A 24,980-nucleotide genomic window follows, 5' to 3' on the forward strand; every position below is an offset into this window, starting at 1 on the left:
CATCGGAAGAAAGCCTTCTGCTCCTAAAAATTAAGCAGATTATCCATATAGATCATCTTTTTTTTTTTTTTTGGTAACACCTGGGTGCCGACTATCAAGCCATTATTGGAGGGAGTTTGTCCCATGATAAAAAGAATAATTTGTTTGAAATAGAAAATGTAACAAAATTTGGAAGATAAAAAAAAATTACCTTTATAAATCCAGAAAAAAATAGGTGCCTAACATCTTAAAATATGGCCTTTTGAGACAAATGGGGCACCTGGGTGGCTCAGTGGGTTAAAGCCTCTGCCTTCAGCTCAGGTCATGATCCCAGGGTCCTGGGATCGAGCCCCGCATCAGGCTCTCTGCTCAGCGGGGAGCCTGCTTCCTCCTCTCTCTCTGCCTGCCTCTCTGCCTATATATGACCTCTGTCTGTCAAATAAATAAACAAGATCTTTAAAAAAAAAAGACAAATACACACCCATGCACATATATCACCTATATTGGATCGTGCTATCCATATCACCACTGTCTATTTTACTTAGTATATTGTAAAAAGTATCCATTTCACTCATTATTCAACAAAACAAGAGAAAACAATATTTCTGTCCATTCGAAACCTGCACATAGTTTATAGTACCTTTGTTCATGACAGCCGAAATGTGGAAGCAACCAAGATCTCCTTTAGCAGATGAATAGACAAATGAACTGTGGCTCATCCAAACATTGGAATAATCTTCAGCACCAAAAAGACATGAACCTTTGAGCCAAGAAAAGACATGGGAGAGAGCTTAAGAGCAAGATGGCAGAGGAGTAGGAAACCTAAATATGGTTGGGTCCCAGGAATCCAGCTAGATATTTATCAAACCTGAACACCTACAAACTCAACAGGAGATCGAAGAGAAGAAGAGCAGCAATTCTTGGAACAGAAAAGTGACCACTTTCTGGAAGGTAGGATGTGTGGAGAAGTGAATCCAAGGCAACATTCGGGAAGATAGACTGGTGGGGGTAGGGGCCGGCTCCTGGCAAGCGGTAGAGCAGCGAAGCACAAAATCAGAACTTCAAGAAGTCTGCCCCATGGATGGACATTGCTTCAGAGGCTAAATGGGGGGTGGCGTCCTTGAGGGGACAGTGTGGTCTCAGGACCTGCAGGATCACAGAAAGACCAGGGGTGTCTGAGTGCAGCAGAACTCCCAGGCATCAGAGTGGGGAAGCTGGCTACAGAGACAGAGCCAAGGGGTGGGCTCTCAGCTCAGGGTTGCCTTAAACGTGATCCAAGGCACAGCTGGGCCACTGCTCTTAGAGTGGCGTGGAGTATGCTGTAGGAATCAGCTGGGTTTGGAGACTACGAACAGGGCTAGGCCAGATATAGAAACACTCGGTCACACGTCAGGTGAGCTCAGAGTGCGGCTGGAGACCAGGGAGATGGGAGGGACTGACTGCTTTTCTCCAAGGGCGTAATGAAGAGTGGGACCCTGAGCTCTTGGCCCCTCCAGGGCCAGAGATTGGGAGGCTGCCATTTTCGTTCCCGTCCTCCAAACCAGTACAGAAAGAATTCAGGGAACAAAAGCTCCAGAGAGCAAACCCAAACAGATTACTTAGCCTGGCCCCTGGCAAGGGTGGTGCAATTCTGCCTCAGGTAAAGACATTTGAGCATCACGGCAACAGGCCCTTCTCCCAGAAGATCAACAAGAACATCCAGCCAAGACCAAGTTCACCAATCAATGAGAATTGCAGAACTCCAGAGCTGGGGAAAGCAACACCTAAAATTCATGGCTTTTTTCCCATGATTCTTTAGTCTTTCAAAGTTAAATTTTTTTTCTTATTCTATTTTTAAAATTTTTCCTCTTTCCTATTTTAACCTTTTTAAACTATTTTATCTTACCAATACCTTTTTAAAAAAATCTTTTTAAATTTTCATTGTTTCTACCCCTTCATTGTATTTAACCTTATTTTTTTATTTAAAAAAATTTTTTTAAAGATTTATTTATTTGACAGAGATCACAAGTAGGCGGAGAGGCAGGCAGAGAGAGAGAGGAGGAAGCAGGCTCCCCACCAAGCAGAGAGCCCGATGTGGAGCTCAATCCCAGGACCCCCAGGATCATGATTTGAGCCAAAGGCAGAGGCTTTAACCCACTGAGCCACCCAGGTGCTCCTAACCTTATTTTTTATATACATATAGCTTTTTTTTCTTTAAAATTTCAGGATACACTTTCTTCTAACAGATCAAAATATACCCTAAATCTAGTGCATGGCTTTGTTCTAGTCTCAGCCTGATCACATTCTTTCCTCTTTTTTCTTTTTTCAAGCAACTTCTTATCTTATCAATTCCTTTTTTAGAATCTTTTTTAAATTTTCATCTTTACATTCATATTCCATCCCTTCATTGTGTTTATCCTTATGTGTGTGTGTGTGTGTGTGTGTGTGTGTGTGTGTATGTATCCCAAAGATACAGATATAGTGAAAAAAAGAGCCATATGTACCCCAATGTTCATAGCAGCAGTAGGCACAATTACCAAATTGTGGAAAGAGCCAAGATGCCCTCAACAGAAGAATGGGTAAAGAAGATACGGTCCATATATACAATGGAATACTACACCTACATCAGAAAGGATGAATACCCAACTTTTGTATCAACATGGACAAGACTGGAGGAAATGATGCTGAGTGAAATAAGTCAAGCAGAGAAAGTCAATTATCATTTGGTTTCACTTACTTGTGGAGTATAAGGAATACCATGGAGGACATTAGGAGAAGGAAGGGAAAAGTGAGTTGGGGGAAATCAGAGGGGAAGATGAACCATGAGAGACTGTGGACTCTGAAAAACAAACTGAGGGTTTTGGAAGGCAGTGAGGTAGGGGGATGGGTGGGTATTAAGGAGGGCACAGAATGCATGGAGCACTGGGTATGGTGCATAAACAATGAATCTTGGAACACTAAAAAAATAAAATTAATTTTTTTTTAAAAAGCTTCCAGGACAAACAAAAACTAAAAGAATTTGCAAACACAAAACCAGTCCTACAGGAAATATTGAAAGGGGTCCTCTAAGCAAAGAGAGAGCCTGAAAGAAATAGACCAGAAAGGAACAGAGTAACAGTCGCCTTACAGGAAATACAATGGCACTAAATTCATATCTTTCTATAGTTACCCTGAATGTAAATGGGCTAAATGCCCCAATCAAAAGACATAGGGTATCAGAATGGATTAAAAAAACAAGACCCATCGATATGTTGTCTACAAGAAACTCATTTTAAACCCAAAGACACCTCCAGATTTAAGGTGAGGAGGTGGAAAAAATTTACCATGCTAATGACATCAAAAGAAAGCTGGGGTGGCCATCCTTATATCAGATAAATTAGATTTTAAGTCAAAGACTATAATAAGAGATGAGGAAGGACTCTACATCGTACATAAATGTTCTGTCCAACAAGAAGATCTAACAGTTTTAAATATCTATGCCCCTAATGTGGAAGCAGCCAATTATATAAACCAATTAATAACTAAATCAAAGAAGCACATCCACAATAATACAATAATAGTAGGGGACATTAACACCTCCTCACTGAAATGAACAGATCATCTAAACAAAAGATCGACACGGAAATAAGGGTTTTACATGACACACTGGAACAGATGAACATCACAGATATATTCAGAACATTCCATCCCAAAGCAACAGAATACACATTCTTCTCCAGTGCACATGGAACATTCTCCAGAATAGATCACATCCTGGGTCACAAATCAGGTCTCAGCTGGTACCAAAAGATTGGGATCATTCCTAACATATTTTCAGACCACAGAGCTTTGAAACTAGAACTCAACTGCAAGAGGAAAGTTGGAAAGAACTCAAACACATGGAGGTTAAAGAGCATCCTACTAAAGAATGAATGGGTCAACCAGGAAATTAAAGAATTTTGAAACTTCATAGAAACAAATGAAAATGAAAACACAAGTGTTCAAAAAATCTTTGGGACACAGCAAAGGCAGTCCTGGGAGGAAAGTATACAGCAATACAAGCCTTTCTCAAAAAGCAAGAAAGGTCTCAAGTACACAACCTAACCCTACACCTAAATGCGCTGGAGAAAGAACAGCAAACAAAGCCTAAACCCAGCAGGAGAAGAGAAATCATGAGGATCAGAGCAGAAATCAATGAAATAGAAACCAAAAGAATAGTAGAGCAAATCAACAAAACTAGGAGCTGGTTCTTTGAAAGAATTAATAAAATTGATAAACCTCTGGCCTGACTTATCAAAAAGTGAAGAGAAAGGACCCAAATTAATAAAATCATGAATGAAAGAGGAGAGATCACAACCAACACCAAAGAAATAAAAACAATTATAAGAACATATTATGAGCAACTATACACCAGCAAATTTGACAATCTGGAGGAAATGGATGCACTCCCAGAGACGTATAAACTACCACAACTGAACCAGGAAGAAATAGAAAACCTGAACAGACCCTAACTCCACAGTAGGGAGATTGAAGCAGTCATCAAAAATTTCCCAACAAACAAGAGCCGAGGGCCAGACGGCATCTTAGGGGAATTCTAACAAACATTGAAAGAAGAATTAATACCTATTCTCCTGAAACTGTTGCAAAAAAATAGTAATGGAAGGAACACTTCCAAACTCACTTTATGAGGCCAGCATCACCTTGATCCCAAAACCAGACAAAGACCCCAACAAAAAGGAGAATTACAGACCAATATCCTTGTTGAACATGGATGTAAAAATCCTCACCAAAATCGTAGCCAATAGGATCCAACAGTATATTAAAATGATTATTCACCACAACCAAGTGGGATTTATTCCTGGGCTGCAAGGCTGGTTCAACATCTGCAAATCAATCAATGTGATATCAATATGTTAATATGTTATATCAATATATATATATGTTATATCAATATGTTAATCAATATGTTAATAATAGAAAGAACAAGAACCATATGACACTCTCAATAGATGCTGGAAAAGCATTTGACAAAGTACAGCATCCTTTCTTGATCAAAACTCTTTACTGTATAGGGATAGAGGGTACATACCTCAATATCACTGAAGCCATCTATGAAAACCCACAGCAAATATCACTCTCAATGGGGAAAAACTGATAGCTTTTCCCCTAAGGTCAGGAACATGGCAGGGATGTCCACTCTCACCACTGCTATTCAACATAGTACTAGAAATCCTAGCCTCATCAATCAGACAACAAAAAGAAATAAAAGGCATCCAAATCAGCAAAGAAGAAGTCAAACTCTCACTCTTTGCAGATGATATAACACTTTATGTGGAAAACCCAAAAGACTGCACGCCCAAACTGCTAGAACTCATACAGGAATTCAGTAAAGTGTCAGGATACAAAATCAATCCATAGAAATCAGTTGCATTTCTATGCATGAACAACAAGACAAAAGAAAGAGAAATTAAGAAGTCGATCCCATTTACAATTGCACCCAAAACTATAAGATACCTAGGAATAAACCTACCAAAGAGGCAAAAAATCTGTACTCAGAAAACTATACAGTACTCATGAAAGAAATTGAGGAAGACACAAAGAAATGGAAAAATGTTCCATGCTCATGGATTGGAAGAACAAATATTGTGAAAATTTCTATGCTACCTAAAGCAATCTACACATTTGATGCTAGCCCTATAAAAATACCATCAATTTTTTCAAAGAAATGGAACAAATAATCCTAAAATTTATATGGAACCAGAAAAAGATCCCAAATAGCCAGAGGAATGTTGAAAAAGAAAACCAAACTTGGTGGCATCACAATTCCAGGCTTCAAGCTCTATTTCAAAACTGTCATCATCAGGACAGTATGGTACTGGCACAAAAACAGACACATAGATCAATGGAACAGAATAGAGAGCCCAGAAATGGATCCTCAGCTCTATGGTCAATTAATCTTCAACAAAGTGGGAAAGAATGTCCAGTGGAAAAAAGACAGTCTCTTCAACAAATGGTGTTGGGAAAATTGGACAGCCACATGCAGAAGAAAGAAACTGGACCATTTCCTTACAGCACACACAAAAGTAGACTCAAAATGGATGAAAGACCTCAATGTGAGAAAGGAATCCACCAAAATCCTTGAGAAGAACACAGGCATCAACCTCTTTGACCTCAGCCACAGCAACTTTTTTCTGGACATATCATCAAAGGCAAGGGAACCAAGGGCAAAAATGAACTATTGGGACTTCATCAAGATCAAAAGCTTTTGCACAGCAAAGGAAATAGTCAACAAAACAAAAAGGCAACCCACAGAATGGGAGAAGATATTTGCAAATAACAGAACAGTACAGACAAAAGGTTGATATCCAGGATCTATAAAGAACTCCTCAAACTCAACACACACAAAACAGATAATCATATCAAAAAATGGGCAGAAGACATGAACAGACACTTCTCCAATGAAGACATACAAATGGCTATCAGACACATGAAAAAATGTTCATCATCCCTAGCCATCAGGGAGATTCAAATTAAAACCACATTGAGATACCACCTTACACCAGTTAAAATGGCCAAAATTAGCAAGACAGGAAACAACATGTGTTGGAGAGGATGTGGAGAAAGGGGAACCCTCTTACACTGTTGGTGGGAATGCAAGTTGGTGAAGCCACTTTGGAGAACAGTGTGGAGATTCCTCAAGAAATTAAAAATGGAGTTTCCCTATGACCCTGCAATTGCACTACTGGGTATTTACCCCAAAGATACAGATGTAGTGAAAAGAAGAGCCATCTGTACCCCAATGTTCATAGCAGCAATGGCCATGGTCGCCAAACTGTGGAAAGAACCAAGATGCCCTTCAACAGACGAATGGATAAGGAAGATGTGGTCCATATACACGATGGAGTATTATGCCTCCATCAGAAAGGATGAATATCCAACTTTTGTAGCAACATGGACAGGACTGGAAGAGATTATGCTGAGCAAAATAAGTCAAGCAGAGAGAGTCAATTATCATATGGTTTCACTTATTTGTGGAGCATAACAAATAACGTGGAGGACATGGGGAGATGGAGAGGAGAAGGGAGCTGAGGGAAATTGGAAGGGGAGGTGAACCATGAGAGACTATGGACTCTGAAAAACAACCTGAAGGTGTTGAAGGGGCGGGGGGGGTGGGAGGTTGGGGGAACCAGATAGAAGGTATTAGGGAGGGCACGTATTGCATGGAGCACTGGGTGTGGTGCAAAAACAATGAATACTGTTACACTGAAAAGAAATTAAAAAAAAAAAAACTTGTCAAACTCAATACCCAAAGAACAAATAATCCAATCAAGAAATGGGCAACAGTCATGAACAGACATTTCTGCAAAGAAGACATCCAAATGGCCAACAGACACATGAAAAAGTGCTCCACATCACTCGGCATCAGGGAAATACAAATCAAAACCACAATGAGATACCACCTCACACCACTCAGAATGGCTAAAATTAACAAGTCAGGAAACGACAAGTGTTGGAAAGGATGCAGAGTAAGGGGAACCCTCCTACACTGTTGGTAGGAATGCAAGCTGGTGTAGCCACTCTGGAAAACAATCTGGAGGTTCCTCAAAAAGTTGAAAATAGAGCTAACCTATGACCCAGAATTGCACTACTTCATATTTACACTAAAGATACAAATGTAGTGATCTGAAGGGGCATGTGTACCCCAATGTTTATAGCAGCAATGTGCACAATAGCCAAACCATGGAAAGAACCTAGATATCCATCAACAGATGAATGGATAAAGAAGATATGGTATATATATTCAGTAGAATACTATGCAGCCATCAAAAAATGAAATCTTGTCATTTGCAATAACGTGGATGGAACTAGAAGGTATTATGCTAAACAAAATAAGTCAGTCAGAGAAAGACAATTATCATATGATCACTCTGATATGAGGAATTTGGGAGGCAGGGCAGGGGGTTGTGGGGGGAAGGGAGGAGAAAAAATGAAACAAGATGGGACCAGTGAGGGAGACAAACCATAAGAGACTCACGAAACAAACTGAGGGTTGCTAAGGGGTCAGGGGGAGAGATAAGGTGACTGGGTTATGGACATTGGAGACGATATATGCTATGGTGAGTGCTGTGAATTGTGTAAAACTGATGATTCACAGACCTGTACCCCTGAAGCAAGTAATATATTATATGTTAATTTAAAAAAAGACAAGACATGGGGGAATATTAAATGTGTATTGCTAATTAAAAGAAGCAGTTTGAAATGGTTACATACTGTATGATTCCAAGTATATGACAAAGGAAACGGCAAAAACAGTGAAGACAGTAAAAAGACCGAGGTTACCAAGAAGTGGGGAGGGACATGTGGGCAGAGCATAGAGGATTTGGGGGCAGTGAAACTACTCTGTGGGATACTATTATGGTGGATACATGTCCTTATGCATTTATCCAGACCCACAAAATGTATAACACCAAGAGCCAACCCTAATGTAAACTATAGAATTTGGGTGCTAATATGTCCATGTAGTTTCATCAATTGCAACAAATTTACCACTCTGGTAGGAAACGTGCTAATGGGAGAAGCTATGCATGACTGGGGTCAGGGAAATTTCTACTTTCTCCTCAATTTTGCTGAGAACTGAAACTGCTCTTTAAAAAATGAAGTCTGTTTTTAAATTGTTTCACAAAACAATCAAAAACAAAAAAATTAGATACTTTTTTATTATAGACAAGAATATAAAGAGCAAGAAGGAGCCACTGGATTTGGCAACAATGGTCCTTTGGTGATCTTGGCAGCAGCCATCTCGTAGACGTCTGAGTGAGTAGGATGTGAGGATCACTAAAAATAAAGGCAATTCTTTCAAGTGGTTTGTCTGTGAAGGAAAGGAGGGAAGGTAGATGTGCCATGACTATGGGGTCAAGAAGATTTGTTGTTATTATCATTTTCGGTTGTTGTTGTTGGTTTTTTTTTTTTTTAATTTTTAATGCTAAATCTTTATGTCACTTTAAAGTTTATAAATAATTTTTTTCAAGTGCTATATTTAACTTTTTTTAAGGTTTTATTTATTTGACAGACACAGATCACAAGCAGGCAGAGAGGCAGGCAGAGAGAGACAGGAAGGGAGGCAGGCTCCCTGCTGAGCAGAGAGCCCGATGTGGGGCTGGATCCCAAGACCCTGGGATCATGACCTGAGCCGAAGGCTGAGGCTTTAACCCACTGAGCCACGCAGGTGCCCCTGTATTTAACATTTTATTTAATTTTTGCACCAGCTTGTTAGGAGATGATATTATTTGGCTCATTTTATAGCTGATAAAAAATAAGAACATCAAATTGTATAAAGACATTTCAGTATAAACTCAGGGTGCAATTGTTTCACAGAATTCACAAGTTTAGCTCAATTGCCATACATCTTTTTCTTTTTATGTAATGTTAGTCACCACACGGTACATCATTAGTTTTTGATGTAGTGTTCCATGATTCATTGTGTGCATATAACACCCAGTGCTCCATGCAATTCGTGGTTTGTTTTAAAGATGGAGACAGGTGCTTACTATGGCAGCACATATACTAAAATTGGAAAGACAGAAAGAAGATTAGCATGGCCCCTGCACAAGGATGACATGCCCATTTGTGAAGCATTCCATATTTTTAATACCAAAAAACCATAAGCTGATTAAAAAATGGGCAGAAAACATGAATAGACCTTTCTTCAAAGAAGACATCCAGATGGCCAACAGATCCATGAAAGATGCTCAACATCACTCATCACCAGGGAAATCCAAGTCAATACCACAATGAAATATTACTGCACACCTGTCAGAATGGCTAAAATCAAAAACACAAGAAACGTCAAGTGTGGCAAGGATGGGGAGAAATAATGAATCATTGAACACTACATCAAAAACTAATGATATGCTATATGCTGGCTAACTGAAATAAACAAAAAAGCAAACAAAAAATAATAAATAAATTTTTAAAAAAGAAAGATGAGGAGAAAAAGGAACCCACAAGCACTGTCAGTATGAATGCAAACTGGTGCCACCACTGCAGAAAAGAGTATGGAGGTTCCTTAAAACTTTAAAAAGAGAAGTACCCTGGGATCCAGTAATTGCACTGCTGGGTATCCAAAGAATACAAAGAGATCCATGAACCCTTATGTTTATTGCAGCATTATTTACAATAGCCAGCTATGGAAACAGCCCAAGTGTCCATCGATAGATGAATGGATAAAGAAGAGGTGAGATATATATATATATATATATATATATATATATATGTATATATATATATATATATCCTATATATATGTAATATATAGCACTACTATTGGGCTATAAAAAAAAAGAGTGGAATGCTGCCATTTGCAACAACATGGATGGATCTAGAGAGTATAATGCCAATTGAAATAAATCAGTTGAAGAAAGACAAATACTATATGATATCACTCATAAGTGGAGTTTAAGAAACAAAACAAATGAACAAAGAAGAAAAGAGATAAACCAAAAAACAGACTTAGCTATAAAGAGATGGTTACCAGAGGGGAGGTGGGTGGGGGAATGGGTGAAATAGGGGAAGGGGATTAAGAGTTTACTCATCATGATGTAAATGAGTAGATGTAGTATGTAGAGAATTGTTGAAGACTATATTGTACACATGAAATTAATATAAAAATGTATGATAATTATATTAAAATTAAAATTTTTATTTATTTGTTCATTTGACAGACAGAGATCACAAGTAGGCAGAGAGGCAGGCAGAGAGAGGAAAGGAAGCAGGCTCCCTGCCAATCAGAGAGCCTGATGCGGGGCTCAATCCCAGGACCCTGGGACCATGACCTGAGCCAAAGGCGGAGGCTTTAACCCACTGGGCCACCCAGGTGCCCCTAATATAAAAATTTTTTAAAAGAAAAATGTCTATACCAATCTGATAAGTAAAAATAAACAAACAAATAAATAAATAAAATGGGAAATGTTTGGGGGGAAATAGAACAGTTAATGTCAGACATTCTATAGAGAATAGGAACTTGAAATTTCACTGTAAGAAAATAATAATCATGACTATTTAAATCAAATATTTGTCAAACTTCAACTATTGGCTAAGCTAGGCGTTCAATGGGAATGAAATAAATAAGGGTCCTGTCTACCCCTGTCCTCAGCAGCTGCAGCTTGGACTCCAATGGTCTCTTTCTATTATCCTTCGCCTTCCTAATTCCTGGGGTCCAGCCCAGAAAATGAAAGTAGTCCAAGTGAAGTGTATAATGGAGTTTGGCATCAAATGACTATATGATCTTTGAGAATCCTTTCAGCTCAGAGACATGCTTATGACTTCATTTTATATTTTTATTTTATTTTATTTTATTTTGAGAGGGGTGTGGCTAAAGGGAAAGACTCTTAAGCAGGCTCCATGCCCAGTGCCTGATGCAGGGCTCAGTTTCACGACCCTGAGATCATGACCTGAACCAAAATCAAGAGACAGACACGTAACTGACTGAGCTACCCAGGTGTCCCACTTACAACTTATTTCTAAGTTCTCACACAGTCCAGAGAATCAATGGCTACCTGGGATATGACAGAAAGTAAAAGCTGAGATTTGACATTATCCTTCCCAAAGTATGTTCAAAACTCTTCCATGTCTGCATACTTCCTTGCCACCTTCCCTTGCCATGCTTACAATAGATGGACCTTTTTGAGACATTACTGCAAAATGAATGGAGGCAGAAAATCCTCTATCCTATCCTGAGAACAGAATAGGTCATGGATATTTAAAAGTTTGAATGGTACATAGAAAGATAGCCCAGGTATATACTTCACTCCATTAATCAGAGCAAAGGTTTGGTGAGAAAGGGAAATACTTCCAAACTTTAGCCCACTGATAGAAGGCCCTAGTTCCCAAGAGAAAATTTATCAGCTCTTGAAGATCCTGGGCTTGCGTTCCCATCTGCAGACCAAGCGGCATTGGGCTGCCAGGAAAAATAAACCAGCCTTGGTCTTCGTCCTTTGGAAACCAGGACTGGCAGAGTATAAAAGGAGATTTATGCAGCCTCTGAAATTAAGTTCATTTAACTCCTGCCTGAAAACAGAGCAGGGGTTGAATGAATGCAGTAGAGACAGGAACAAAAAGTAGAGATATGAACCTATTCCCTAAAGAAAAGAAGGAAATACCAACAGCTCCTTTGGAAGAAAAGGGAAAGAGAAGTGTGATCCTGGATTTTTTATGATAAAGGGGGAAATGTCTGCACAAGAAGATAATAGGAGCTATCTTCTTGCATAATAATTTTAAAAGAGCTTTTGTCAGTCCTTTGCCAAAATTCTGAGCAAAAGAGATGAGGGTCCATTATGCCCCGGCTTCTCACTATTCCCTCTCTGCTGCAATGTTTGATTTCCAGGACGAAGAGCAAGTCACCATTGAGCAGGATTCTTTAAGAAACAAAGAAGATGAGAAGGATGACCCAGAGACGCATCACAAAGGGTACAGCTTTTAATTAGAGGAGTAACCTTACTGACCTCCTATTTGGTTTTGTCATTTTGTTTTATCCTCATCTAATTTCAATCATTTATTATTATTCGTTATCTATTACCACCATTACCACCAATCCTCCTTCCCTACCACCCGCCCAACAGCATTTTCAGAAAAATTAACGCTCTATGATAATCACTGTGGTAAATTCAAACTGCTGATGTCCTCTGGGAACCCAATATCCAGGACAGTCTTCTAATTAAAGCCATAAATTACCAACTAATTGCTCCAATCCCTGCAAAAGTAGTTAATTCATCTTCTCAATGTCAATCAATAAGCAATTGATTTCTCAAAACCCAATCCACATTAAGTCCCCACAAACTTGCTCTTACACTGTAGTATCTTGAAGGTATTCCAAGTCCTTATTGCCCCATGAAGTAAGAGAGGCAAATTTCTTTATTTTTTGGACCAGGAAAATGAAGCTCAGAGATGAGACTTACTCAAGGTTAGTCAACTAGAGAGGAACAAAGCTAACTTAACAATTTCAGCTTCTGATTCCTAGTCCAAGATTGTCTGGTCCGTCATAACATTCAAGTATTTGTCAAATTTCTGAATTTCCATTTAAATTTTATTTAAATTTCTATGTCTCTGAGGAACTTAATTTTTATGCATCAGAAGGTCTCTCTGGAGTTGGTGAGAACTAAGATTAAAAGCTCTTGTCACCATCCACAATATTTACTACCTCAGAAACCTGAGCTTAGATCCATCTTTCATTTTACTCTATGGCTCTCTGACCCCCAGGGGCTGAGAAACTGTCTTGGGTGGGTAGAGATACTCAGGTTTCCCCTAATGATAATGGGATAGAAGTAATCTCCAGGAGGACAGAAATGATCTAGTCAAGATTACCAAATGGCTGAAGCCTCTATTTTGAGCTAGTTTAATTTATACAGTATAAGATTGCTGTCTTGTACCACACACACACTCCATGCAATTAAAGAATCTGATGAATCCAACCTGAAGTACATGCATGCGCCCAATTCAATGTTGCCTTCCACCTCTGCCACTTTGAAACACTACCTGAAATTGAAGACGATGGATCATCAGCATTTCCTAAGTTCAACCAGGACAACTTGGTCTTTACTGAACTTTTATTTCATCCATATCTTCTGGATCAGTGTTTCTAATTCACTCATATACGTAACACCAAAGTTCTCATGATATAAAACTCATCATTACTATGTCTGATATGCTCTCATACATCCTATTTTTTCTTATTAAAGATGGATGTCCCGCACTGTGCTCTTCTTAATCCATGGATGGGTCCCAACCCACACTGGTAGAATACTGTTCCAGATAAGTAACACACACTAACATCTCATTTATCCAGTAATTCAACAAATGCCCATCAAGCAGCCTCATCCCCAAGGGTCCTAATGCCCCTAGGCTCATGCATATTCTCCAAGAAGTTAGCTTGTCAAGGTTTTATCACAAAATATGACCAAAGAAGACAGTAAGAGTAAAGCACAGAAGGATGCCTCTGTCCGAGGAGATGCAAGACGGTGTTGTAGGAGTGAGGGGCTTTGGCTGTACCCTGAAAAGTGCGGGGGGTGCCAAGACTTGGACACGCAGGCATAGCTGCTGCAAGGTGGAGAAGTGGAGGGGAGGTCCCAGCTCAGGCCTGAGTCCTTTGAGATCCTGAAGATGAGGAATCTCCTCTAGGGACTAGAAGTGGCCTAGAAGTGGCAATGATTAAATGTATGAATAAATTCCTTCCTCCAGTAGGAAGAGGTCTCCATTAGAAGGCACACTGAGGAAAGAGACAAGTGCAGGGAAGCCTGATTTCAGGGCAGGAATGGAGGGAACCAGGAGCACCCCAGGAGAAGTAGAGGACAGTACCGTGTATATGGTCCGGAGGCCCCTCCAAACTCACTGGCTGATGGACACTGCCCTCTCCAGCAGAAGTAGTCAGTGCACGTATTGCTCACTCACTTCCTACCACCCCCTAACAAAGCTCTGGACAGAAACAAAGGCATGCCAACAATGCCAGAACTTTCTGGAAAGCTATCTTACAACCTGCTAGTTGCTAGCTCTGAAATCCACAAGATTCTTCTCTATATTTCAAGCACCCAGTGAAGTCTGTAGTCTCCCACTAAAAAATGTGGTAAGCCAGGATGGGGAACAATCAACTTACTCAAACTCTTTGAGACCAGAAGGGGTGAGAGTTTCTAAAATGAACATTTCATAACCGTGGCTTAAAAGCTATCAAAGGCCCTCAAAGTCCAGTGAGAAACACTCTCATCTTGTGATTTATTTTTGGCTTTTTATTAGTTACCGTCTCCCCTGCTCTGTTTCCAGAAGCATGTTTTCTGCATTTCTGTAAGCCCTCAGGGCTTGGCACATCTACACAGCAAACGCTGATCCAAGCCATGGCTGATTATAGTCTTAAATGAGATGAGTATCCCATTTCTATTTTGCAGGACATATACTTCACTAATTTGTTCATTTGCTCGCTTGATTTAAAAAGGCTCATCTAGCTCAGTATGTTGGTTTATTTCATGTTTTTGATGTTTACTTCTGCCTGCCTTTTTGTTTTTGTGTTGTTACAGATATCTGGAAAGGAAATATGATACAGTTTGTGATTTTTATAAGAAACACAAAACCACCCTTTGGTACATCATCTGGGGCATCTTAATACTAGGTAAATAATGAAAGGAGGATGGATTCCAGTGTCTTTTCATGAGAATTCCCCAATTACTAGTTTTCTGTAGAAAGAAAATAAATCTTTCTAATCTTTCTGTTCGCCTGGACTTTGGTGAATCCAGAGAAGCAGAAATGTTAATCAAGAAGCCCTGAGTGATGGATTTCAACTGGTGTTGCCTATGCAGATAGTTTCCCTTTTCCGTGTATGCAGCTAACAGCTAATTATTCAGGTCCCCTACTCTTACGGCCTTTGTTGTTGTGGCAGATTTAAGGGTTGGTTAATGCAAATCCAGGTAACTAGAAAACATGGTGATACTCACCAGGTGGGAGTCTAATTGCAGGGGGCTATCTAAGTGAAATTCATACTTCATGCAAATACAATATGAGCAGGAGCCTAGGGTCATGTAGGATGTTCCTCTTGCCTATCTTTGCAGATGAGCAGGTCCCCTATTTTGACTCCCTCCAAAGCAAAGGTTTCCACAGCCCATTTTGAAGAACACTCCTGTCTATAAAATGAGAACCCACGCACCCAAGTCCATTGACATTAATTCAAGATCACTGCACCTCCAAGGTCAGTAGCTTGGTTGGAGCTCAGATAGCTGAAACGAGGAACAGCAGGGTTAAAAGCTTCCTCTATACTGGGCCACCTAGTATTCTAGGCTTTTCAGGCCATGCAGCAAAGACCAAACAACTCTGCCTTCAGTGTCTTCTTGGTTGAACCTCCCCTTGGCTGAGCCGCGTCAGTGCTAGAGGCTGGTCAGCAGCTTGGTGTGGTTGATGTACCCTGTCTGCACTCACTTTCTCAACAGGTTACCTGGCGATGGTGATTGCAGCTTGTGCGCTGAACTTTCAGAGAGCCCTTCCCCTTTTCGTGATCACCGTGGCCGCCATCTTCTTTGTGGTCTGGGATTATTTTATGGCCAAATATGAGCATCAAATCGATGAGTGCCTGTCTCCTGGCAAAAGGCTCCTAAAAAAACAGTGGTTCTGGATGAAGTGGTAAATGCACCCAGTCCTCTTGTTGCATTTGAGAGGGAAGTTAGTCTTTTCCAACAGTGTTACAAAAACGCATTCTGAAATTGCTCCCTCATTTATGGGCTATTGAAACTAAAAATAACCAAATTATAATGCCTTCATTTTACAAACAGGAAATCAAGGTCTAAATAGGGCAATGACTCATTCAAGATATATTCAAATGTCCCTACAAAATGCTTTAATTTCAAGGGCCACCAAATGATAAAATGTTGTCCAAGCAATGGGACAGTTCTGACTTGGGGAGGCAGCTTTCTGCTCGGGGCCTCTTTGAGAGGAAGTCCCTGTGAACTATTAAAGCTGACTCCTTCCTATAGGACCCCATATCCTATGAGTGAGCACTCAGGGCTTTTCCCTCCGCCTCTTTCTGTGGGACCTCCTCTTCCTCCAGGTGGCTCTAAGAGATTGGACACAGGACAGGTTCTCCCCAGAGTGGCTCACAAGGGATGTACCAGGAAAGTTCACAAATCCTTGGCCTAAAACACAGGATTGTGCAATCTCAACAAGCTTTCTGGCTCTGCCCTCCAAGCTGTGAGTCAAACTTGTCATACCCACTGGATCCTCCAAGGAGTCAGAACACATTCTGAAGTCCAACTTAGCTCTCCGAAGTTCAACTGAAGTCCCCCATCTCCAAAGAACACATCTCAAGTTCTCCCCTAAAGGGAAGAAAGGTAAAATCTCTCCCATCTCCCAAAATGGAAGTGAGAACTCACAGCAGATGTCTCAAAGATATCACCAGACTTCCATCGCTAAGCATTCTTTCTCATCTCTGACCCCTTTGTATGTCCTTGAACTAGCGAAGAGCCCACGAGTTGTAGAATGTGCTTAAGACAGTGCTTAATTTTTTTTTCTTTTTTATCTTTTGGCTATTTGCCTTTATAGTCACAACAAAAGAGGGTTTGCACAATATCTAGAAGCATAACTTCCTGGTGCCAGGGTGTACTGCTTTTAATACATTTTTTATTTGTTAGTTGAAGCCTGCTCCAGATTTTCAGGTTAGCATAACAAATGATGTTAATGCCTCCTTTCTGATTCTCTTAGGGTGATTTGGACCTTACTGATCCTGGGAGTTATTTTCTGGCTGATCTTTGACACCGCCAAATTGGGCCAACAGCAGCTGGTGTCCTTTGGTGGCCTCATAATGTATATTATCCTGATATTTTTATTTTCCAAGTACCCAACCAAAGTAAGTGTGAAATCAATCTTTTTCAGCTTGTTCCCTCTTCCCCCGCCCCATGTCTAAATTGCTCAAAATAATGAGTGTGAGAGAATTTCATTGTTATTCAGTATTTGTCTTACCTTGCTACGCTACATTAAGTTGCTAGGGTGCCTTTCTTCCCAAGCTTTCTTAGCGCTAGTATTCTCTCATTTTTCATTCTCAGTAATTTTCCAGTTACACCACCAGTGAGGTGTTCTCTCCTGCCAAGTCCAATTTCTACTCATGTACCCCACCTCCCTCCATCAAACACACAAAGAAAATTTATCTATTTTCATTGCAGTTTCCCCAGGCCAGTAAATAATCTAATATTCTATCATTGGATTCTGCCATTTATCAAATTTCTATTTGCAAGTTAGGTTATTTTACTGTAAAAATCTGTCCTTAACCAGTTTTGTTCCCAAGGAATTCAATTCTCATTCTCATTTTATCAGCCTGTAACCGATTAAATGGGCAAGAATTCAGAGATATTGAAGCTTTCACTCACAATTCAGAATGGCAAACTCTAGATTTTATTGGCTTTCTGAAAGGTTGACCCAAGAAAAGCAAGTCACCTAGTAGGATCCAAAGTGCCCGCCCACCTCGGGTCAGCATCTCCACTGGTATCTATGCCTCCGATCCCACAGTTCTTTGCAGCCCACTCATCTCAGCACCAAAAATGAAAGCAGATGATTGTCCATTCCTGCTGCACTCCCTGGCTCTGCATTAGAGTTAATTTGTTCCTTTTACAGTGAAATGGGAGCCCTCACCAGGGTAGAATTTCACTTAATTCACTTACAAATTGTCAGATTAACAAACCTTGGGCACACAGAGAGAAACCATGTTCTGCCTTTCCATTTTCCAGACAGGGGAAATAATTATATGTCTCTAACATTACAGCACAGCGAAGAGGACCCAGTCCCTCCTCCTTTAATGGCCCCTCTAAAGACTATTCTTTATGTCTAAGTTATTTTATCATGATATAATGGGTACATACTCTCCGGGGACCGAAGCCTTCAAACTCAGGGTTAGAAAGGGGGAATGCAACCCTGAGATCTGGGGGCATGATTCTATCAAGAGATTCTCTGCTCATAACTGCTTTGGGCTCCCAAACTGTGGATCATTGGCCACATGTGAGAAATTTCCAAGGAAATCGTGACCCTGTGGGCATGTATACTGAGCTTAGCATTCATTTTCTAGTAAGATCTATCTCTCCATCTTTCTGCCTAGGTTTACTGGAGGCCTGTCTTTTGGGGAATTGGGTTACAGTTTCTTCTCGGGCTCTTAATCCTAAGGACTGACCCTGGATTTATAGCTTTTGATTGGTTGGGCCAACAAGTCCAGGTGAGTTGTGTTCAGATGAACATCTTGCTTATAAGTGCTTTTGACATTTGGCTATAATCCTCAAGACATGTCAGAAATAGTTTTCTTCATCTGCATGAGTTGACCCACATTTTTTTTGTGTAGAATACATTAATCTATCTAGTTTAAAAATATTACATTTGCCCCTCCCCCATATCATCCATTGCACCACTCCCCTATCCCAAATGTCCCTTTCATCCTGCCCCCAAGGTGTCATACTTCTAAGATGGTTCCACAAACACAAAAACAGGCTTTCTTCATACCAAGTGCTAGCTAGTGCCATCTGTGTGCCATGTATGATTTGCTGGAACAAACTGACACACCTGGCTCCTTCTTGAGCCTCCTAGAGTCAGACTAAATGTCACAAATGACAGGAAATCTGTATGTGGGTATAGTTCAAAAATATTCTTCCATGCCATTATTGGAGCAAGGAAAGCTACAAAAATCTACCTTCCATGTCTAACCAGCAAGTTTGCTGGGCTCCCCATCTGCAGAGCCTGGGAGGTCCTGTACACACAATTCCGTGGCTGTAATGATTGTCCGCTTTTCCTTTCTTTAACTCAGACCTTCCTGGAATACAGTAACGCTGGTGCTGAATTTGTCTTCGGCGAGACATACGCAGAGCACTTCTTTGCATTTAAGGTAAGACCAAATCCCTTTTTGAAGTAGTTACTTCCTTTTCAGTACCTTCTGGGTCTTTGTCCCAGATATTCTGATTAGAATATCTACTAAATATTAATATTTAATACCTAATTAATTAATACTAATTAGATATTAATACTAATTGATATTAATACTACTATCTATTAGATATTCTGATAGAAACTGACCAGAAACCAGATATACACCTGCCAGGCATGTCCTGGGTGGATATCACATCACTGCCTTTTCTAATTTATCAGATTTTTTCTGAAGTCAGTAGATTGTAAACATTTTTCTTGGTTACCATAGCATGGAGGGAAACAGCTATAAGTCAGACATATACAAATACTTTTGAGGCGGCTCCCGGCTTTGCCTGAGATACTTCTGAAAAATCATATGGACAATAGTATCTGAGGCATCTGGGGAAGGAACATCTGGTAGCTTGGCAGTGATGAGGCATATGGCCACTGATGGCTTCCAGGCCTGGGATCAGTGACAGCTGTCTGCTCAGGAACATTCTCCATCTCCCAAAAGGAGACAGCTGCTCACCCCATTAACCTCTGTTCTTCCAGAGCCATCTTCATGCTAAACCCTTTCTGTCTTTCCTTCAGCGTAGCAGGCCTGGAGGCTGGGCCTTCTCCCAACCCAAGGAGGCACATTATGCTCCAGGGGAAAGGGAAGCTGGCCTCCGTGCACTCCCACAACCCCCAGGAAGCTCACTTTCCCCTGCGAAGACCCTACAAATACTCATTGATGAGGCAGAAAGATGAATTCAGCTTTTCCTTCAGCATTCTTTTTTTGTGGTGTTGTTATTCCTACGCTTCTAACTTATTTTCTCAGTTAGGGACTCTGAGTTTACGTCCAATGTACCCAGCCTTCAGCTGGGTCAACGTTTATGCTGAATCCTTTTTTTTTTAATTGCTGAGCCCAGAATTGGGAAAAAGAAAGCCACAAGGGAGATATAACTTACTGCCCAGCCTGTGCCAGTGTCTTTGGACATTTCCTGCCCACCCACCTCCCTCTTCCCCAGAGCAGTGGCCTCTATCCTTTCTGTCAAAGCAGAATCCCCGTGGGAACATTCAAGAGATAAGCCCCTTTAATTCCCTGAAGCTTTCAGGAAGGCTCTGCTTGCCCATTAAAGTCAATAAAAGCACATAAGTGAGTGAGCTCTGAATAATGGCACAAATGTCTTTTAATATATATTATTAATCGATTTTTCTAAATTAGATCCTGTACAAATTGTCCTCGGTCATTCTATGCCTCTGGTGGCAGCTTGTCCCTGGTCATTTAACTGGGGAACAGCGGGAAAGGGGTACAGACGGGTAGGGGTGTGGAGGGAGCCAGCCCACAGCTCCGTGTGTTCTCTGCGGGTAGAAACTGTTCACTGTGGAAACACACGCTGCATCAAAGGCATCCAAATAGCATCAGAGAAACAAGATCCAGAAAAAGACAATTGTGTTATCACAGAAGCAAATTAAGTTTCCCAAGTTTACTTTTTTTAGTGATTAAAAAAAACTATAAGTAAAATAATAATTATCTTAAAAGCTAAACGAGGGGTGCCTGGGTGGCTCAGTGGGTTAAGTCTCTGCCTTCAGCTCAGGTCATGATCCCAGGGTCCTGGGATCAAGCCCTGCAACAGGCTCTCTGCTCAGCGGGAAGCCTGCTTCTCCCTCTCCCACTCCCCCTGCTTGTGTTCCCTGTCTCGCTGTCTCTGTCTCTGTGAAATAAATAAATAAAACCTTAAAAATAAAATAAAATACAAAATAAATGAATAGGCACTTACTTTATGAGGCAGTGTATGGAAGCACCTACCGTGCTCTATCTGATCTGAGCAGCCTCCGTAAGGAAGGATCTGAGAGGCTCCTCACACTATTTTGACCAGCATCCTCCGCTAATAAGGCTGTTTAACATCAGAATGTCAAGAACATTTGCCCATGGCCTTCAGCTTGTTGATCTAGTTATTACAAATTCCCTGAAACTGTATTACTTCTCTGAGAAACTACAGTAAGAAAAGGTCATCATTGCAGAGAAACAAAAAATGTCACATTTCCTATGAAATATACTCAAGTGTATCCAGAAGAAATTTAAAGAAAAAATGGCAGATGGGGTGCGCTGGCTGATTGAAATGTCATTTAGTTCAAAATGACATCGATGATGATTTGGAGGATGTTTCGGTGGGGGTAAGGAGGCAGAAAAGTGACCTGATCTGAACCCTACTGCTCCAACTGAGGCCAACAGCAACCCATGATCGCTTTCATGCCCTCACCTTGCCCCCCAGGTCCTGCCAGTCGTGGTTTTCTTCAGCACCGTGATGTCCATGCTCTACTACCTTGGCCTGATGCAGTGGATCATTAGAAAGGTACTGGGACTTGCAGAGATTGGGTGACAAGTGTACGGCGGTGATTTTAGGGACAAAGTCTTAAATGCCTTTTATCCGGGTTTTCTCAAACAGCTTTACTGTTTGTACAAGATTCACCACCACCCACCTCCTCTTCCATCCCAAAAAATCCTACATGGGGCCCTAGAGGCAATTTCACCTTAGGGACTTCTAACAGGGCTTTAACTCGCCGTCAGGGGTTACTGGCTATCTTCTTAAAGCCTTAGTAATTATATCTTGAACCAAAGAATAGACTCCAGCAGAGCACATGCCCGTGGGAAGAACAGCATCCTTCCTTCAATCTGGCTGTCTTCCCTGAGCCTTACAGAGTCCCCACTTCTCCTCGGGACATTGCGAAATTGGAGGCTCTTGGTCTAAGAGTTGCCAGAGGATCCAAGCAAGAAGGGGAAGCTGCTTTGCGTTTCTGAGGGAGTTTGATAAGCACACACAAATTTTTTTTTAAAAGTCTGAAAAGTTCATCTCATTCCTGCCACCCCAGCAACTGGCAGTCTTAGTACATTCGTGTTAAATCAGAACATGAGGAAATGTGTGAGTTAGTTTGATTGCACACATGAGCCAGGCAGTGCATACAGAGTTTGGACACAGCCATAGCCCTCCTTTGGTCCTTGTAAATACATAAAATAGAGGGAAGGGGGGGGGGGAGCAACACAGAGAGAGAGAGAGAGAGAGAGAGAGAAACCAGAATACCAGCAAAATTTAGAATTTCAGCAAGAATGTGCCAGGGCCCATAATTTTCTAATTGTTGACTTCAACATTCAGCATTCATTCCTGTGCTCACATCTAAGCAGAAAGGAAGGAGAGAATGCAACAGAAGGTCCCCATCCTGAAGCGGACACCACAGTCTCTAGTTGGAAGGGCCAGTGCAGAAAGGGGACCATCAACCACATTCATTTGAGAGTTTAGTAGAAAAGGCCAAACCTCAACTACATCCCACTGCTTATTAGCTGGGTGATCTTAGACAAAATAACTAAGCTGTTCTGTGCCTTGGATTCCTATTCTATAAGATGGCCATGATTACGGGACCTCCTTCAAAGGGCTATTATGATAATTAAATGTGTTCCCTGGATCAAGAGCATAAAACAGTGCTTGGAATGCAGTAAAGCTTATCATGACTGTTAGCAATTACTACGATTTATTACTCTTACACAATGTTTCAATAGACAATTGTTTGCCTATTGAATGTATGAATTCAAAATATATACAATGATTCAGCCTTACCATTCACATAGGAGAACTGGATGCATCCGCTCTGTAGACTAGATAAGGTACACTCACTCTTAGCACCATCACAGGCCTGCCAACAATGGTGGAAGGCATTTTCCTCCAAAGACTTTCATCCCTATTTTGAAGTGTTGTGTATACAAAGAGCTCTTCGCTGACTTTGTCTCTTTACCCCTTTAGGTTGGATGGGTAATGCTAGTTACTATGGGATCATCTCCTATTGAATCCATGGTTGCTGCTGGCAATATATTCGTCGGACAGGTAAGTTGTAATCTCAAAAAAACAAAATACCTGTTGAAATGTATACTTTTCCTAGAAAGCAGAATAAGTAACATAACAGTATTATTGTTTTTTAGTGTCAGGGGTAGGGTGTCAAAGTAGGGAACCCCCAGCACTGACAATGTCCAGATTCCAGAGAGAGAGAGAAAGAGTGTATGAGAGAGCTCCCTTCTGAGTGTCCCAGCACACTAGCGTCCAATTTGGGTTCTTGAAAGTTTATGGAGAGGAGGAAAGATGGAATCATTTTATCAAAGCACTAGGCTTCTCCTTTGTAGATTCTCAACCAGTCTTTTGTGAGCTGATTGAATTGCTGACATCTCCAACCCACCCTCCAGAGGCTAGAAGGTCACCCACTCAAATAGAGTTCACCACTTACCCAGAAGCTGCAGAAATGTAACAGGCAGACTCATTTTCTGTGGTATAATGCTTGTGGAAATGAAAAGAGGCCAAGAAAGGCTTTCCACCAATGACCCTGCTGCTGTATAAATATTGGAGATTATTCTCAACTTGTCTGAACGGGCCAATGGTCTGTCTTATCTGGGCCTGAAGAAATATCCTGATGAGCAAAAGCATTTTCATCTTCCTGATCCATCACACGGATAAGTGCTTTGCCTGAAGTCTACTTAAGCAAGGAAATATGAAGCCAAGGGGTGTCCTTCAAAACAGCAGCCTTCCTAAGGGGTGGATAAGGAAGAGATCGTAATTGTCCTCACCACTCAGAATAGGTAGCTTCAGGCAAAATGGAATCACATCCAGGAAACGTGTGAATGCTTGCCAGCACCACTACCCAAGGAAATTGGATTTGAAGCAGAATTCAAGTCACCCAGAGAAACGCACAGCTCCAAATCCAAATCCAAGGCTTACAGCTGCTCCACACAGGCTGAGCCTTATTGGTAAGCCCAGCTTGCAAGCCTGGAGGATAGTCTTTAGGGCGGGACCCATACTTCCTTCCCTAGGAGTTGAAATCGTTATAATTATAGTCATAAAATCTCTCAGGACTAATTAGAACACCTTCTTGACTTGATTACTCCTACCTGCGGGGTAAGAGGGCTTATGTACTGAGTTTCTATTTAGTCCATGAAGTGAAGCTCAACACATTCAGTCTTATAGAACAATTACAAATAACGAGAGGAAAATTGTAAAATTGCACACATGCTTCTGTGATGCTCAATTTAATACTTAATATGCTAAAAGTACAGCTATTATTTATGGAGAGCCCCACGTTGCAGGCCGCCTGTCCTCCTTAATGGGACTCAAGCCCTTACAACTGCACTCTAATTCCTTTCCACCCAAGGGGAAGAGTGGGGCGTCTGATTCCCAATTAGGAAAGTGCCTGCAGGCACCTGTCCTTGTTATTGCTGGTATTTTTTTATACTTGCATCTCTATGTCCATGTGGTATAAGCAAAGAGGTATCTGATCTGTCAAGAAGAACATGGAAGATGGGAAATCTCCAGTTCAGAAGGCCAGGGCAGTTACTCGGGCAATAGTATTCCAACCTTAGAAAAGAGTATCTGGCCATCAGACTCTAATCCTATTCTGGTGGGGACCTTATACGAACTGGCCTTACAGACTTTGCAGCCTTGACACATGACTATATGCACACTGATGTGGAGTTCAAGGACCCAGACATTGATGGTGTGGGTTCTCAAATGAATATGCATCAGAACCACCTGGAAGGCTTATTCAAACACGATTGCTGGTCCCATTCCCAGAGTTTCTGAATCTGTAAGTATGAGAATTTGCACGTCTACCAAGTTCCC

The 24,980-nt window shown here is 41.0% G+C and overlaps 1 protein-coding gene and 1 non-coding gene across 4 annotated transcripts in view; both read left to right on the forward strand.

Annotated features, from left to right (window-relative positions):
• Nucleotides 1-24,980, forward strand: part of SLC28A3 (solute carrier family 28 member 3) — a 57,885-nt gene that overhangs the window by 20,059 nt on the left and 12,846 nt on the right. For all 3 annotated transcript variants that reach the window (XM_046022935.1, XM_046022936.1, XM_046022934.1), the window contains 8 exons: nucleotides 12,320-12,402; nucleotides 14,997-15,088; nucleotides 15,900-16,089; nucleotides 17,164-17,308; nucleotides 18,548-18,661; nucleotides 19,244-19,321; nucleotides 21,600-21,680; nucleotides 23,121-23,201. In XM_046022935.1, coding sequence (XP_045878891.1) covers nucleotides 12,320-12,402; nucleotides 14,997-15,088; nucleotides 15,900-16,089; nucleotides 17,164-17,308; nucleotides 18,548-18,661; nucleotides 19,244-19,321; nucleotides 21,600-21,680; nucleotides 23,121-23,201 — 864 coding nt within the window. The remainder of the gene's footprint in view (nucleotides 1-12,319; nucleotides 12,403-14,996; nucleotides 15,089-15,899; nucleotides 16,090-17,163; nucleotides 17,309-18,547; nucleotides 18,662-19,243; nucleotides 19,322-21,599; nucleotides 21,681-23,120; nucleotides 23,202-24,980) is intronic.
• Nucleotides 9,478-9,584, forward strand: LOC123953639. The gene has a single exon (XR_006820903.1). It is a non-coding gene; the product is annotated as a U6 spliceosomal RNA (small nuclear RNA).

This window comes from Meles meles, chromosome 11 (genome assembly GCF_922984935.1).
Source record: "Meles meles chromosome 11, mMelMel3.1 paternal haplotype, whole genome shotgun sequence".
Lineage (NCBI taxonomy): Eukaryota > Metazoa > Chordata > Mammalia > Carnivora > Mustelidae > Meles > Meles meles.